This window comes from Aquarana catesbeiana, linkage group LG04 (genome assembly GCF_042186555.1).
Source record: "Aquarana catesbeiana isolate 2022-GZ linkage group LG04, ASM4218655v1, whole genome shotgun sequence".
In the NCBI taxonomy this organism is placed as follows: Eukaryota; Metazoa; Chordata; class Amphibia; order Anura; family Ranidae; genus Aquarana; species Aquarana catesbeiana.
Genome location: NC_133327.1, coordinates 556281398 through 556296226, shown reverse-complemented (window position 1 = coordinate 556296226; position 14829 = coordinate 556281398). Strand labels below are relative to the sequence as shown.

The 14829-nt window shown below is 40.3% G+C and overlaps 1 protein-coding gene across 1 annotated transcript in view; it reads right to left on the bottom strand.

Moving 5' to 3' along the window:
• PYGB (glycogen phosphorylase B) overlaps positions 1–14829 on the bottom strand; it is a 153623-nt gene that overhangs the window by 32504 nt on the left and 106290 nt on the right. Inside the window, exons 7-14 of the mRNA XM_073627986.1 lie at positions 14026–14108; positions 13742–13885; positions 11605–11697; positions 11080–11226; positions 8967–9130; positions 4123–4237; positions 2846–2947; positions 2476–2623 (exon numbers count right to left, since the gene is read on the bottom strand). Coding sequence (XP_073484087.1) covers positions 2476–2623; positions 2846–2947; positions 4123–4237; positions 8967–9130; positions 11080–11226; positions 11605–11697; positions 13742–13885; positions 14026–14108 — 996 coding nt within the window. The remainder of the gene's footprint in view (positions 1–2475; positions 2624–2845; positions 2948–4122; positions 4238–8966; positions 9131–11079; positions 11227–11604; positions 11698–13741; positions 13886–14025; positions 14109–14829) is intronic.

The following is a 14829-nucleotide window of genomic DNA, read 5'->3' as shown; positions in this document are numbered from 1 at the left end:
AGTGTTGATATCTAAGAATTCGTTTTTCCTATGAGGTTGCATAAGTTACAACATAGTTTTGATCTAAGCAAATATTTATTATTAGGCTACATTAGGTAATAGTTAGGGTTGTGGTATATCCCAAGGGGACCATTTTTTTTGAAAATGTGCAAGGTGTCAAAGAGAATATGATAAATTCGTTCTGATAGTTTTATTTGTTCCATTCTGCTCAATACCTGGGACCAAGGGACTGTTGGTGAATGCCAGTTAAACGCTATCATCCAATGGATTGAGTTGAACAGTGTGTGAATTAAACAAATATGCTGTAAGGGTATATTTGGTATAGGTGCAAACAAACATATATTGGGAGTGAGGGAAATTTTTTTGCCTATGATATGTTCAATCTTAGCTGCTGCTTGCAACCATATGGGATTCAAAATTTTGCAGCTCCAGAAGGTATGCAAGATGGTGCCTTGATCTGAGCATCCCATAAAACAGGTGGGGGATACAGACGGATAAACTTAGTTTATTTTGAAGGGAGTCGGGTACCATCTGGTGTGTATTTTTATGGCTGTTTTTATCGCCGAGATTGGGCGAGTACATTTCAGTAGGTTTTGGATCATAGTGGTCCATTCTGGTAGCGTAAAAGATTGGTCCAAGTCATTTTCCCATTACAGCATTGGTTTTGATTTTTCTGAGAGAGAAATTTCATTTAAACAGCTGTAAATACGAGAGATCAAGCCCTTATCTCTTGGTGAGGAAATGCAGATTTGTTCTAAAGGGTATAAGGGGTATGCAAAGTTAGAGAGAAGTATTTTTGGTAGAATGTTTAATGGGGTAATTCTGATGGGGTAATAAGTATAATGGGGTAATTCTGAAATTGGGAGATTATATAGTTCACACAACTCTGAAAAAGTGCAAAATTTGTTATTTAGTGATAGAGATTTCAGAGTAGTGAGGTTGCACAATTTCAACAAACTGAACGTGTCCCTATTTCTAAAGGCTGGAGGGAAACGGTGCCATAACTGATATGAGCCCTGTCACCTATTGCCATAGGGCCATAGGGGTTGCCCTAAAAACTTTGACAAGATATGGTCCAAGTGGCTTCAGGATGACTCCACAGCTCGATTGTAGGATGTTTTTAATTGAGCAATGCTGTTCCATGATTCATGTTGATTAGGGTGTAGAGAGGGGGGGGGGGTTGTGGGGCCTTTTCGGTCTCTGCCTGAGACATTATCTCATCTTTACTGCCTTCTTATGGTATTAGCGTGGGACACACACACACACACACACACACACACACACACACACAAAAGAATAGAGGTAGCTATTGTCACGGTCTTTTGTATTTTGTACAAACAACAAAGACTCCTGAGGTCTGCCAAGTTTTTGCCCTTGCATGGGCATTTTTCTGTACCACTTTTTAAAATTTGATGAAGAAGTTAATAAAAAAAAAAAAAAAATTCAAGAATTTAATACATTAATACATTCGTGAGAATATAATCAAATTAGACACATAATCCTTTGAGGAAAAGGGTGTACCAGGAGAAAACTTACACTGGAAAACGCGTGCAGAGGCTTGTTTAGGTTTGTAAATGAAATATAAAAGTTGATGGAAGAAATGTGTGATTTTACATGCAAGAGCATTTTCAAGTCTTATGTGGGGATATAGGTATATAGACCTTTTAATTGTATCTAGAAGGAACAATCACATCTAATAAAACTATTAAGGCATTGCTAACTTTTAGGCGTAAAAATGTTGAGTGTTGGCCGTCCTCTAGATACAATGAATGGCTCTTGTACTACCGAGTTACATACTTTGCAAGTCCTACAGCATACACCCTTTACCAACATAGGGGTTTGCTAAAACTGGTGCACTCAGAATCCGGTCCAGCTGTATATGGTAGCCAATCAGCTTCTAACTTAAGCTTGTTCGATTAAGCTTTGACAATAAGCCCCTGTTCACATTGGTGCAATTGGACAGGTCAAATCGCATGTCAAATTGGAGCCCATTGCCGGAAATAAGAGCACCCCAATTGATGCAACGCCGACTTTGCGGCGCTGCGCTGATTTCCAAAAGTAGTTCCTGCACTACTTTTGGCGACTTTGGGGGGCGATTTCAATAGACATCTCTGCATGAACTTGCACAGATGTCTTTCAAGTCCTAGAAGTCAGACTGAAATACGGCTTCGAAATTGTGCGAGTTCAGATTTCAAAGCCGTGTTTAGTGTAAATGAGGGCTAAAACCTGGAAGCTGATTGGTTTCTATGCAGACTTGCACCAGATTGTGCACTCTCCAGTTTTAGTAAATCAACCCCATAGTTAGGTTAAGAAACATTTTCATTGAGGCTCATTCAAGAACCATACTACAGGTAACCTGTACTGAGGAAATATCTATGTACTGTATGCTCTTACTAGCATTTCTAGGATAATCAGTAACAGGTTAAACGGGTTCTTTTTGTTCAGATAATCGATATGTGTGGGCTTGATACTCACGATTGTACAAAGTGATGACATGTAAACAGTTCAGAAGCTGCCTCTTGTATTCGTGGATTCTCTTCACTTGTACATCAAACAACGAAGATGGATTAATTTTAACCTTGTATTCCTTCTCCAAATAAGCTGAAAATTTCAGCTTGTTCTCCTAACATAAAAAACAACAGATGTTAAAGGTTAGCTATAAGATATGATAACCTAAAAATAAAACATCATGTCTTTTAGATTCATGAACGCCAATTACATCACATTGTACTGGGCTAGTTTGTCATGAGTTTCCACAGATTTGGTTAACACAACATTTTTAGGATGTTCTGAATACACATTCAGCGATCTTCGTTGTGGTCTGCAAAGATGTGCACTAAATTACCTGCTTGACTTTAGCAATATCATGCACAAAGCTCTCGTCATCCACAAAATCCAACAGTTTCTTCAGTTGGCTCAGGTCAGTTACAAAATCTTCCCCAATTTTCTGCAGAGAGAAATAGGAATAATTAAGGTTCTGATGGTTGAAGAAAGGACCTATGTTCCCTGATTCAGACTTATTGAACACGCTTGTGTCTCCAGTTCTTAGTACTGATGCTTTGCTACATCAGGCCTTGAGTATGGCAATGCCTACATATTACTACTAAAAATGTTTTAAAAGAGTCTGAGACATGTAATTTTCATGGATTAGCAAGCCTGTGAATGCCTCAGCCAATGAGTGTCATTGTATGATGCCTTTGCATGAACAGCCATTATTCTTATGCCCTGTACACACGGTCGGACATTGATCGACATTCCATGGATTTTTTCCGACGGATGTTGGCTCAAACTTGTCTTGCATACACACGGTCACACAAGGTTGTCGGAAAATCTGATTGTTCTAAAGGCGGTGACGTAAAACGTGTACGTTGGGACTATAAACGGGGCAGTAGCCAATAGCTTTCGTCTCTTAATTTATTCTGAGCATGCGTGGCACTTTGTGCGTCGGATTTGTGTACACACGATCAGAATTTCCGACAACGGATTTTTTTGTCGGAAAATTTTATAGCAAGCTCTCAAACTTTGTGTGTCGGAAATTCCAATGGAAAATGTGTGATGTAGCCTACACACAGTCGGAATTGCTGACAACAAGGTCCTATCACACATGGCTGGGAGACCTTGCTGCTGGAGTATCCAAGACATACTAAAAGCTAAAAGCTGATGCAGCCCTCCAGGCTTCACCTACGACTAAAAGACCATTTTGGGCTTGAATTAGTTGATACTAAAACACTATAATAGCGCTCTCAGCATTTTAAACACAAGCGCTGGTGGAACTAATGGCCTTTACCAAATGTACCAGGTTCCTATCCAGCAAGTGTGTAATTCAACACCCTAATTTCTACATGGACTATGCCTGCATATATATAGGCTAGGATTACTCATTACTAACAAAACATATCTATTCAGTGGAGTGAGACATGTAATTATAACAGAAAATCACCAAAAAATAAGGAAAATGTTACATGTTTAGTTTGGGGGTTATCAATTTTGGACACTGTGGACATTTAATAGTGATAAGGGAAAATGGTCAAAGAAAAAAATGGTTGGACAGGTCTCATTCACCCCATCCTTTCCTTAGCATATTCTAGCGGCGTTTTAAAATGAGGTAAAATGGCATTTTACCTCTGCGATTATATCAGCCAGGCCTGGATTGCACAGCATTAACCACCTCCTTGGAGTAATGCCATTTGTCTTGTTCTGGAATTTTGGTGGATCCATGTCATAGAAGTCTTTAAAGCTGAAACATAAAAATATTATTGCAACACAGACATATAAGGACTAGGTGCTGGTATACTGAACAGGCAGCTAAACCATTTCCACAGAAAGAAACATTTACTGAGCACTGTAAAGTTATTTTCCTGTGACTCATGAGCACAGACAACCAGAGAAGAAAATTACTTCTAAGCATTTTGAGAAAATGAATTGTCATTTTCAGCTTGGCCTTCTATATTCCTAGGCCCTAAATACACTCAAATCTAAACCCTTCCAGGCATGCCCACCCAGAAATGTATTTGGTACAGATAAGAGACCACTGTTTGGATGGTTCAGTCTCCAGCGATTTATGAGCTAGTATCTGTACGCAGCCCCGTATATTACTAACATCATTTTTAGCAATTAGCTGAAAAATGCTTCAAAACAAATATTTGGCTTGTTTCTGGTGTGTGCCAGTTATAGGTTTACATTAAATGTTATTCCAACCAAAACATTAAACATTTATAAAAGAGTGAGGAAGAGTTAAGCCTCGTACACACGGTCGAATTGTTGGCCTACAAAACCGTGGACTTTTGTCCGAAGGGCGTTGGCCCAAACTTGTCCTGCATACACACGGCACACAAATACGAACGTAGTGACATACTACGTTGTTTTTCAGCTCTTTAGCGCCACCCTTTGGGCTCCTTCTGCAAATTTCATGTTAGTAGAAGTCTGGTGAGTGTTGATTCGCGCTTTTCATTTCGTACTTTTCAGTTAGTTTCTGAATGGCCGCTTGTTAACCAGCCATGTTGCGGAATCAGAGAAGAGAACGTGTTTTTTATTATTGACCTTGGAGTTATTGACCCAAGTCCAGTCCAGGAACAGGAGGAGGAGCAGTTCTTGGACCAAAAATTGGTTGCTTTATTATGACCAATTATGTCATATGCCCTTGCTGCGGGAGCTCCAGGAGAATAATCCAATTATCTCCGGATGACGGACCCCTGCTTTCACCAACTCTTGGCATTATTGACCCCCTATATTAAGAAGCAGGACACATGCATGAGGCTTTTATTTTATTTTTTGGTTGAATAATAATGATTTGATATATTTTCTATATTTTTGGATGCATAGAATTCACTTTTTGGTTAAGTTCTATTGGCAGATAGCATGTCTAATTTTATTTGTTTTCTTTTTTAATGCACAATAAAAAAATTGTGGAGAATAATACTTAGCTATGTGTTTTACTTCAAATGACAGTTTGGGAGTAGACAGTTACATTTGTAAAAAAATACAATGTAAAATTGACAAGGGACACCAACATAGTTATATCTTTGATCTTAAAAACTACGGGATAATGGTGTTGTGGTAACTCGCCCAAATAAAAATTTTAAAAAAGCATAATAATATTATTCTTTATATCACTAGAAAAGAAAAGCATTTGAAAATTAGTTTTTCAATAACTCCATCAGTATCACCAGAAAAAGCAGCTTTATTATTATCCCATTAAAGAAGAAGAGAATGTGCGCTGCATTTCAAGATTTCATAATTTGCCACGTCACGAATGTTAATTCTTCATTACGAACGCTAGTTTACAAGACCGACCGCTTCTGGCTCGTCCTTGTTTCCAAGCATGCGTGTTTGTACTTTGGACTTTTGTCCGACTGACTTGTGTACACATGCTCGGAAAATCCGACAACAGACATTTGTCCACGGAAAATTTTAAAAGCTGCTATCCAACATTTGTACACAGGAAATCCGACAAAAATTGACCGATGGAGCGTACAAAACGGTTGGATTTTCCGCCAACAGCCTGTCATCACACATTTCCCGTCGGAAAATCTGATTGTGTGTACGAGGGTTTTGAGCCCACGTCAGGTTCTTATTGCTATGGTTAGGCCATTTTCACACTGAGACGTTGACAGCAAAGCGCCGCTAGTTTTAGCGGCGCTTTTAACCCCGGCTAGCGGCCGAAAAAGGGTTAAAAGCACCCGCAAAGCGCCGCTGCCAAAGCGATTTGCAGGCGCTTCGGCAGCGGTGCCCATTGATTTCAATGGCAGGGGCAGTTTAGGAGCGGTGTATACACCGCTCCCGCACTGCCCCAAAGATGCTGCTTGCAGGACTTTTTATCCCGTCCCGCAAGCGCACCGCCACAGTGTGAAAGCACACAATATAGTATACAGGTCCATGTGAGAGAGAGGAAAAAAGTCTCACATAAAACAGCCATAACACCAGCAGCCATTTTTCTCCACCTTACCCCTTTGTCGAGCAAACAGTACAAGAAATACATGCTTCTACAGCGGTTAAATGCAGCCAAGGTCTGTATTCCTAGTACGCGAAAAAGCACTTTACCTCCCACACTTTGAGCCAGTGGTTTGCCAGAGTAAATGATATTGAAGAAATAAATGATACTGAAGAAATAAAGGGTCTTACAGCGACAATTAGAAGCGAATAAGAATTGCTTTTATTGGAATGATTTTAAAATACTCCTCCAATTACAACCAATGGCTTTGAGCAACTTCACTTCCCTCAGGTGGTCAGGAGTCCGCCAGCTCCTCTATGTTGTTATATCAGATCTGAGGCAGAGAGTCCAGTGGGAGGATATTCCTTACCTTGACCCTACTTGTTTGTTGAAAATACCAGTTCTTCTATCCCCCCTCCCCTTCGCCCCACACTCCCTCTCCACCCCGTTACCCCTTACCTCTCTCATGGGATAAGCTAACCCCCCCCCCCCAATCTGCAGACCCTTTCCTCCGTGAAGATTCACCTTTTACTTTCCCCTCCCTAATCCCTTTTTTTCTTTTACTCTTGATAACTTCCTCAGATGTACGCTTCCCCATTTCCAATTTAAAAAATGTGGGTGTCATCACAACATCTGAATCACGATCGTATACATCTATTAATCAGTGACATTTCTCTGTATGTGTGACGCACCATGTGATGTACATGACAGGAAGCAATTTTTTTTTCTGAAGTCCATTGACTATACTATGTCCATTTGATAACCCAAAATGACTTGCACAACATCATGATATATGTGATGCAGCCCATTCTTAAATAAAGAATGTTATAAAAAAAAAAAAGCCATAACAAATGAGGACCTAGAAATGTCAAAAATTACATGCCAACATATAGAAAAGCAAAGTTAAATCAGCAATTGCAACATCCCATGCAGGGAGGTTGCATGTTGCCATGTGGTACCCTCATTCCCCGAAAATAAGACCTAGCATGATTGTCGGTGATGGCTGCAATATGAGCCTTACCCCCCAAATAAGCCCTACCCTGTTTCCCTGAAAATAAGCCCTACCCTGAAAATAAGACCTACAAGGACTTTAACTAGGGCTTATTTGGGGGGTAGGGCTTATATTGCAACCATCACTGACAGTCACGCTAGGTCTTATTTTCGGGGAAACAGGGAAGTAGCAAATGACCAGTTGCTATAAAACCAGAGGAAGGAGAAGATGAAGATACCTCTAACATGCAATATAACAAGTAGAAAATGGAACAGGGTAAAGAAAAGCACAAGGCACAATGTTAGGATGGCGGATCATTGTAGAAAGTCAAGCTTTTACTACTATACAAGTACATGTTCCCACTGATGAAATCCCCCTCTCACTTCCTATTGAAACAAAATGGACAAATCCTTCCTAAGGGGACATAGGCAGTAGTAAAACTGTGGTTGAGGTTTTAAGACTTTCCAAAGTAATGTGTCTGGAGTTCCACTTTAAGATCTTAAACAGGGTAGCAATTATGTCAGTCAATGAGAAATCATCAATAATTAGTAGGATTTCTAATTGGATGGTATGTGGTATGAGTTACCAAAGAGCATACATTTTAGCCTTCTAATTACACGAGAACCTCAATTCTCAAGCTTTGTTTTTACCATGCCTGCTAAGTCACATAACCATATCAAGAAAAAACATAGGTTGCATTATGTTTACAAGCCAGTTTTTACCATAACTAGCAAGACTAGTTAATGATCATCTGATACCCAAGTGCGTTTGTATCTAAACACAACAGCCTGTTCTAGTAACAAAAAAGCAACAAAATTAAAGAATAAGTTCACTTTTTAGAGAAATAAAATAAATGCACATTTTTTTGCAGGTAAAATCTGGTGCATAGCACCAGATCGCTGGTGCCATGTGATTCTCTAGCAGATCTGCCAGTGTATCTGTTTTCCCGTAGATCCCATAAGGTCAAGCAGATACAATCTGACAGGAATAGATAGTAAACTAACACGGCGCTCCACTGAAAACTACATTTATTGAAACCTACAAGCTGACAGCTGCAAAGGCTGCCGGACCTTGTCGTTTTCCATACACAGGACACTGTGAATGAGTGACGCTGCTGGGCAGAGCCTCGCTGGGCCAGGTTTTTTTAAAATTGCTAGCAGTCAGATCAGGGAATCGGGGAGGTGCGGGGGCCAGTCCTTTCATAACATGTTACACCCTGAATATGGGTGTAACATGTTACGAAAAGTAAACTTAACAAATGTAGTTCTTAAAGGTTAACAGTTATTCCTTCTTCTTCATTTACTGTAGTTGTATGGGAGTTCTTGCAATTCTTTTTGTGGTTGATGGTTTTCAAAAAATAGGCACTTGTGTTCCATATGTCTTCTATATAGGCTCCTAAAGCCACACACCCCGATTTATGTATATATAACATCCTCTGAGATATACCATAGAATGTTTTTTGAACACCCTGATTAAAAGAGATCCTGTGACAATAGATATTAGGCAATCTAAATACAGGAATGGCCTAATTTGTCAAAAACTTACACTGAATTCTTCACTATGTCTGAGTGGATCCTTGCCACACCGTTGACAGCATGAGCGCCAATCACACACAGGTGAGCCATGTTTATTCTCTTACAATCTCCTTCTTCAATGACTGACATCCTCCTCAGCCGATCCATATCGCCAGGAAACATGGCTGCCACTTCCTGAAAATTGGCATAGGACTCATCAGTAAAATACACAGGCCCAGTGTTGTATGCCAAAATTATGCTTAACCCATTCATATGCTCTAAGCATATGCAGAGAAAGGCAGAACAAAAATCCATTAAACCTCCAATAGTGTGTAGTATACTGCAATTACAAATGATGTCTTATTTCTGCCTGCAATACTCTCTAAATAAATATTATAGTGGGGACGGAAAGTATTCAGACCCCCTTAAATTTTTCACTCTTTGTTATATTGCAGCCATTTGCTAAAATCATTTAAGTTAATTTTTTTTCCTCATTAATGTACACACAGCACCCCATATTGACAGAAAAACACAGAATTGTTGACATTTTTGCAGATTTATTAAAAAAGAAAAACTGAAATATCACATGGTCCTAAGTATTCATACCCTTTGCTGTGACATTCATATATTTAACTCAGGTGCTGTCCATTTCTTCTGATCATCCTTGAGATGGTTCTACACCTTCATTTGAGTCCAGCTGTGTTTGATTATACTGATTGGACTTGATTAGGAAAGCCACACACCTGTCTATATAAGACCTTACAGCTCACAGTGCATGTCAGAGCAAATGAGAATCATGAGGTCAAAGGAACTGCCTGAAGAGCTCAGAGACAGAATGATGGCAAGGCACAGATTTGGCCAAGGTTACAAAAAAAATTCTGCTGCACTTAAGGTTCCTAGGTTCCTAAGAGCACAGTGGAATCCATAGTCCTTAAATGGAAGACATTTAAGACAACCAGAACCATTCCATCCGGCCAAACTGAGCTATTGGGGGAGAGGAGCCTTGGTGAGAGAGGCAAAGAATAACCCAAAGATCACTGTGACTGAGCTCCAGAGATGCAGTCGGGAGATCGGAGAAAGTTGTAGAAAGTCAACCATCACTGCAGCCCTCCACCAGTCGGGGCTTTATGGCAGAGTGGCCCGACGGAAGCCTCTCCTCAGTGCAAGACACATGAAAGCCCGCATGGAGTTTGCTAAAAAAAAAAAAATCACCTGAAGGACTCCAAGATGGTGAGAAATAAGATTCTCTGGTCTGATGAGACCAAGATAGAACTTTTTGGCCTTAATTCTAAGCGGTATGTGTGGAGAAAACCAGGCACTGCTCATCACCTGTCCAATACAGTCCCAACAGTGAAGCATGGTGGTGGCAGCATCATGCTGTGGGGGTGTTTTTCAGCTGCAGGGACAGGACGACTGGTTGCAATAGAGGAAAAGATGAATGCGGCCAAGTACAGGAATATCCTGGACGAAAACCTTCTCCAGAGTGCTCAGGACCTCAGACTGGGCCAAAGGTTTACCTTCCAACAAGACAATGACCCTAAGCACACAGCTAAAATAACGAAGGAGTGGCTTCACAACAACTCCATGACTGTTCTTGAATGGCCCAGCCAGAGCCCTGACTTAAACCCAATTTAGCATCTCTGGAGAGACCTAAAAATGGCTGTCCACCAACGTTTACCATCCAACCTGACAGAACTGGAGAATGGGAATGGCAGAGGATCCCCAAATCCAGGTGTCAAAAACTTGTTGCATCTTTCCCAAAAAGACTCATGGCTGTATTAGATCAGAAGGGTGCTTCTACTAAATACTGAGCAAAGGGTCTGAATACTTAGGACAATGTGATACTTCAGTTTTTCTTTTTTAATAAATCTGCAAAATTGTCAACAATTCTGTGTTTTTCTGTCAACATGGGGTGCTGTGTGTACATGAATGAGGAAAAAAACGAACTTAAATGATTTTAGCAAATGGCTGCACTATAACAAAGAGTGAAAAATTTAAGGGGGTCTGAATACTTTTCCGTCCCCATTGTATAAATATTGTGACTTCAATAACTCCAGGTGAGCCGTAATTTGATTACTTCATCATAAATTGAGAATATATTATATATATATATATATATATATATCACAAAAGTGTTGTCTTACATCCAAGTGTTTCTGGTTAATTTCATAGATGATATCCAGATGGCGAGGCAGCAGTTTCTCAAACAAATGAACTGGCCAGCGTTCCAAAGCTTCGGGCAGTACGGTGTGATTGGTGTATGCACAGGTCTTCTTTGTAATGACCCAGGCCTACGGAGAAGAACACAGATTATTATCACAGGCCAGAGAATATACTGTGTCAGACAACTATGGCTTAAAGTGGTTTTAAAGGCTCAATGTTTTTTACCTTCATTCATTCTATGTGCTGCAAACCCTGTGAACTCTGGGAGGAATGAGGAACAACCAAGGAGATACCCACAATCTCAGTCATGTAAAATGGTAAAGCTATCCACTAAGCTCTTGTGCTGTTCAATCATTTAGCTAACAACTTTTGCCTAGGTTTCAGTGAATCACAAAAGTGACGTGACAGAACTATAAATCCCGTAGTAGGCAAGACAGAAGACATATGTATATTTTAACTATACATTCAATGGTTTGCCTATGGTTGTCTAGGATATTTGATCTCACCTTGTCCCACTCCATTCCCTCCAAGTCTACAAGAATCCTCATGAGCTCAGGAATGGCAAGAGCTGGATGGGTGTCATTTAGCTGAATGGCAACCTGTAAATGACATGCTGCATTAGAAAGGCAATAGTACTGGAAACCTTATGAACATGCGATTTTTCTTCCTCTTACTTAGGAATTATTTTGTTTTATGAAATATCATGCTAGTACATCAACCCCCCCCCCCCAGGCAGAATACTACTGTCCAAAGGTGCCCCTGTGATTATTCATCCAGAGCAGTGTCCGTATAATACAGAAGGTGTGCTACTGGCCAGATCACCAGAAGAAAGCCAAGGGGTAAAAAAAAGGAGCCTAAAAAAAGAAAACAAATGCAGCCACCACATCTAATGATTGATAAGTTTCAGTATATTACATTTTTTGTTTTGGGTTTAATACTGCTTAAATACTTCCTAAGTCTCTGTCCTCGACTAAGTATGCAGATAAGAACACCTGACTTTCCAATCTGCATATCTGTTTAGGGTCAACAACCCATAGTACTGAAGTTGTAAGGTGTTTAAAATGCAATATTATTCATCATATTGTTCCTGAAATATCACCAAGTGTGAATTTCACATATTAATCATTTTTATGAAACAAGAAACTGCATTAACATTGTAATTGATATAATAAGATGCCTAATGTAGAAATCAGACAGACCCACAATTTTAAAAAATGGCAGCTGGTTATGAAACACAGCACCGTGGCAAACTAAACTCAATTCAGTTAGCGCTTACTTTAAAATCATCTGTACTAGCTCAGTGGTGCAGAATGACCATTATTGAGCACTGATATTAGACAACGTTGTCAGGTTTATGGCTCTTATGGTGGCCATATTGGTTTCAGTCTTTCATCCAATTAATGTGCAATTTAATCAAAACTACTATATTGGCAAATAATCGAATAGCCATAATTTCCCTTCATATTGATTCAGACTCCTTTTCAATTGATTTCAATCAAACTCAGCCGGTTGACCAGTGAGGAATATTATTGATTGTTTTGCATCAATCGGCAACAAACCGGTACCATTTTCATAAATATAATAGCATTTTGAGCTTTCAGATTATGAGATTACATGGTGGAAACATAGATGAGATCGATAAGCTACTATTGGCTACTGGACTGAAATCCATTTCCTTGCGTGTGTAATACCACCCAGTGAGCAGGCGGATGACAGGTCGCACAGCCCGCTGATCTCTATGGGGAGGTTGGATGGAAGTGGACTGCATGTCCGTTTCCATCCAATTGTCATCGGATTCAATGCGCCGGACGGATGGTGAATGTATCCCCATCTGTCTGTTTTTAGCGGACTAGATCGGATCAGATGCCGGCTAGTGACAGCGGACATGTCCGCTGACATCCACTGTCCCATAAAGAACAATGAGCGGTCCGATCAGGTCCACCTGAAAAACGGCAGGCGGACCCCGATCAGTCTGCTGGTGTGTAAGGGGCCTAAAGGTACATGTCGAGGGGCATTCTTGTCAAACGCTGCGTCTTCCTTTGAACACAGCTTTTCAAATGAAAAATGCAGCATTTGACAAGAAAAGGCTTAATTTGACCTGCAGTGCAAATGCACCTCAGTAGCACATCCCGCGTCCACAGAAAGCGACAATGCAAAGCAGGTCAAACACAATCACCGAACTGTCGTTTGTACTGCTGCTTTAAAATCAATGGTGTTTTCCTGACCTGTGCTTGACTTGCGCAGGTCGTACTTGGGTAACCAATACCATTCATGTTTCTCTCTTATCAACGGCCATAAATAAACTCCAGTTAATCTTTACTTGTTAGTGTAGTCACTAACAGTGTGCCAGAAGGCTAAAATTGAATCTCATAAATCACACACAGTGGTTAGTCTAGTATTAAGTCCCCTTTATTACATAATGATTCACAAATATCTGGCTTGCGTCAATGTCCTGGGACTATAAGCCATTACAAAATCTAGTTCAGTACAACAGTGGGCTCTGATTTTACACCAAGCTTTTATATATTTAGTCTCCATAGCTCCTTACAGAGGACAGTTTATAGCAGTCCCTGGTCCGGAAGCAGCTCATTATCTCATGTCTTTACACACATTGTAATAACCCTTCTATAACACAGACTTTACCTTATCTGGAAAAGTGTCAAAGCAAGTTCTCACTGGATCGCGGCATCCAAACTTGGAAGACTTGAATCTCCTGATGATGTCTTGGAGCGTAGCCGCTACCACAAAGTACTCTTGCTTCAGCCGCAGCTCCTTGCCTTCAAAGAACTGCAAGAACACGTTACAGAAAATGACATTTCAGACTTTATTTAGTTCACAGTAGCTGAATTTCAAGGAGAATCAAACTAAAACTGGATGTTATGGGTCTGTCAGAGATTACTTGTACTATACTAAAAAAAAAAACTTACATTATCATTGGGGTAGAGAACTCGGGAGATATTTTCAGCCAGATTTCTGTCCAACACAGCCTCAATGTAGTCACCAACATTAACTGTAAAACATATGAGCAAAGGGATCTTATTTATAAAGTCAGTATGCGGTCACGTTAATTCAGTTTTCAAAATGTTTTATTATGGCACTACTACAAGCCAATTTTTTTCTTAAATATCCCCAAAAGGGTTTAAATAAAAAAGGCAGCTCTGGCTTCAATCCAGAGCAGTCCTATGTAGTACCTCTTTTTGCCACAAGATGTCCCCGGTCTTCAATGCTGAATGACCGACACTCAGCATTATTCAACCTTAAAGACTGAGGAAAGATTGTGAGTGCAGGGCATTATGATGTCAGCCTTTGAGGATCCAGTACATCATGCAACCAGCCAGTAGACAAAATGGTAAATGAAAAAAGAAAAGAAGTATAACATAGTGCTTATGTATCCTCCAAGGAAAGAAAGGAAGTTGCGCTTCAAACTATGCAAGAACACAAATTCGACACAGCAAAGAAAACGGTTTGTTGCGATTATAAATATGAAAAAAATAAAAAAATAAACAAGGGTCTCCAAGCTGGATTGCTTTTCAGAGGGCATTTGACAGGCAGTGAGGAGGCATTATTGTCCTTTCCACACTGCCCGTTTCACCCCTAAAAGTCGAGTCCAGTTGCGGCGTGGGCCCAGATCACCTGAGTAGGTTGTGTTCAGTGAGCAGTACTGCCCCGTCCGCTGCTTCTGCAGCTTAAGGGGGAGTGGTTGGGGGGCAGTAAAAACGCAGCTCATCTGC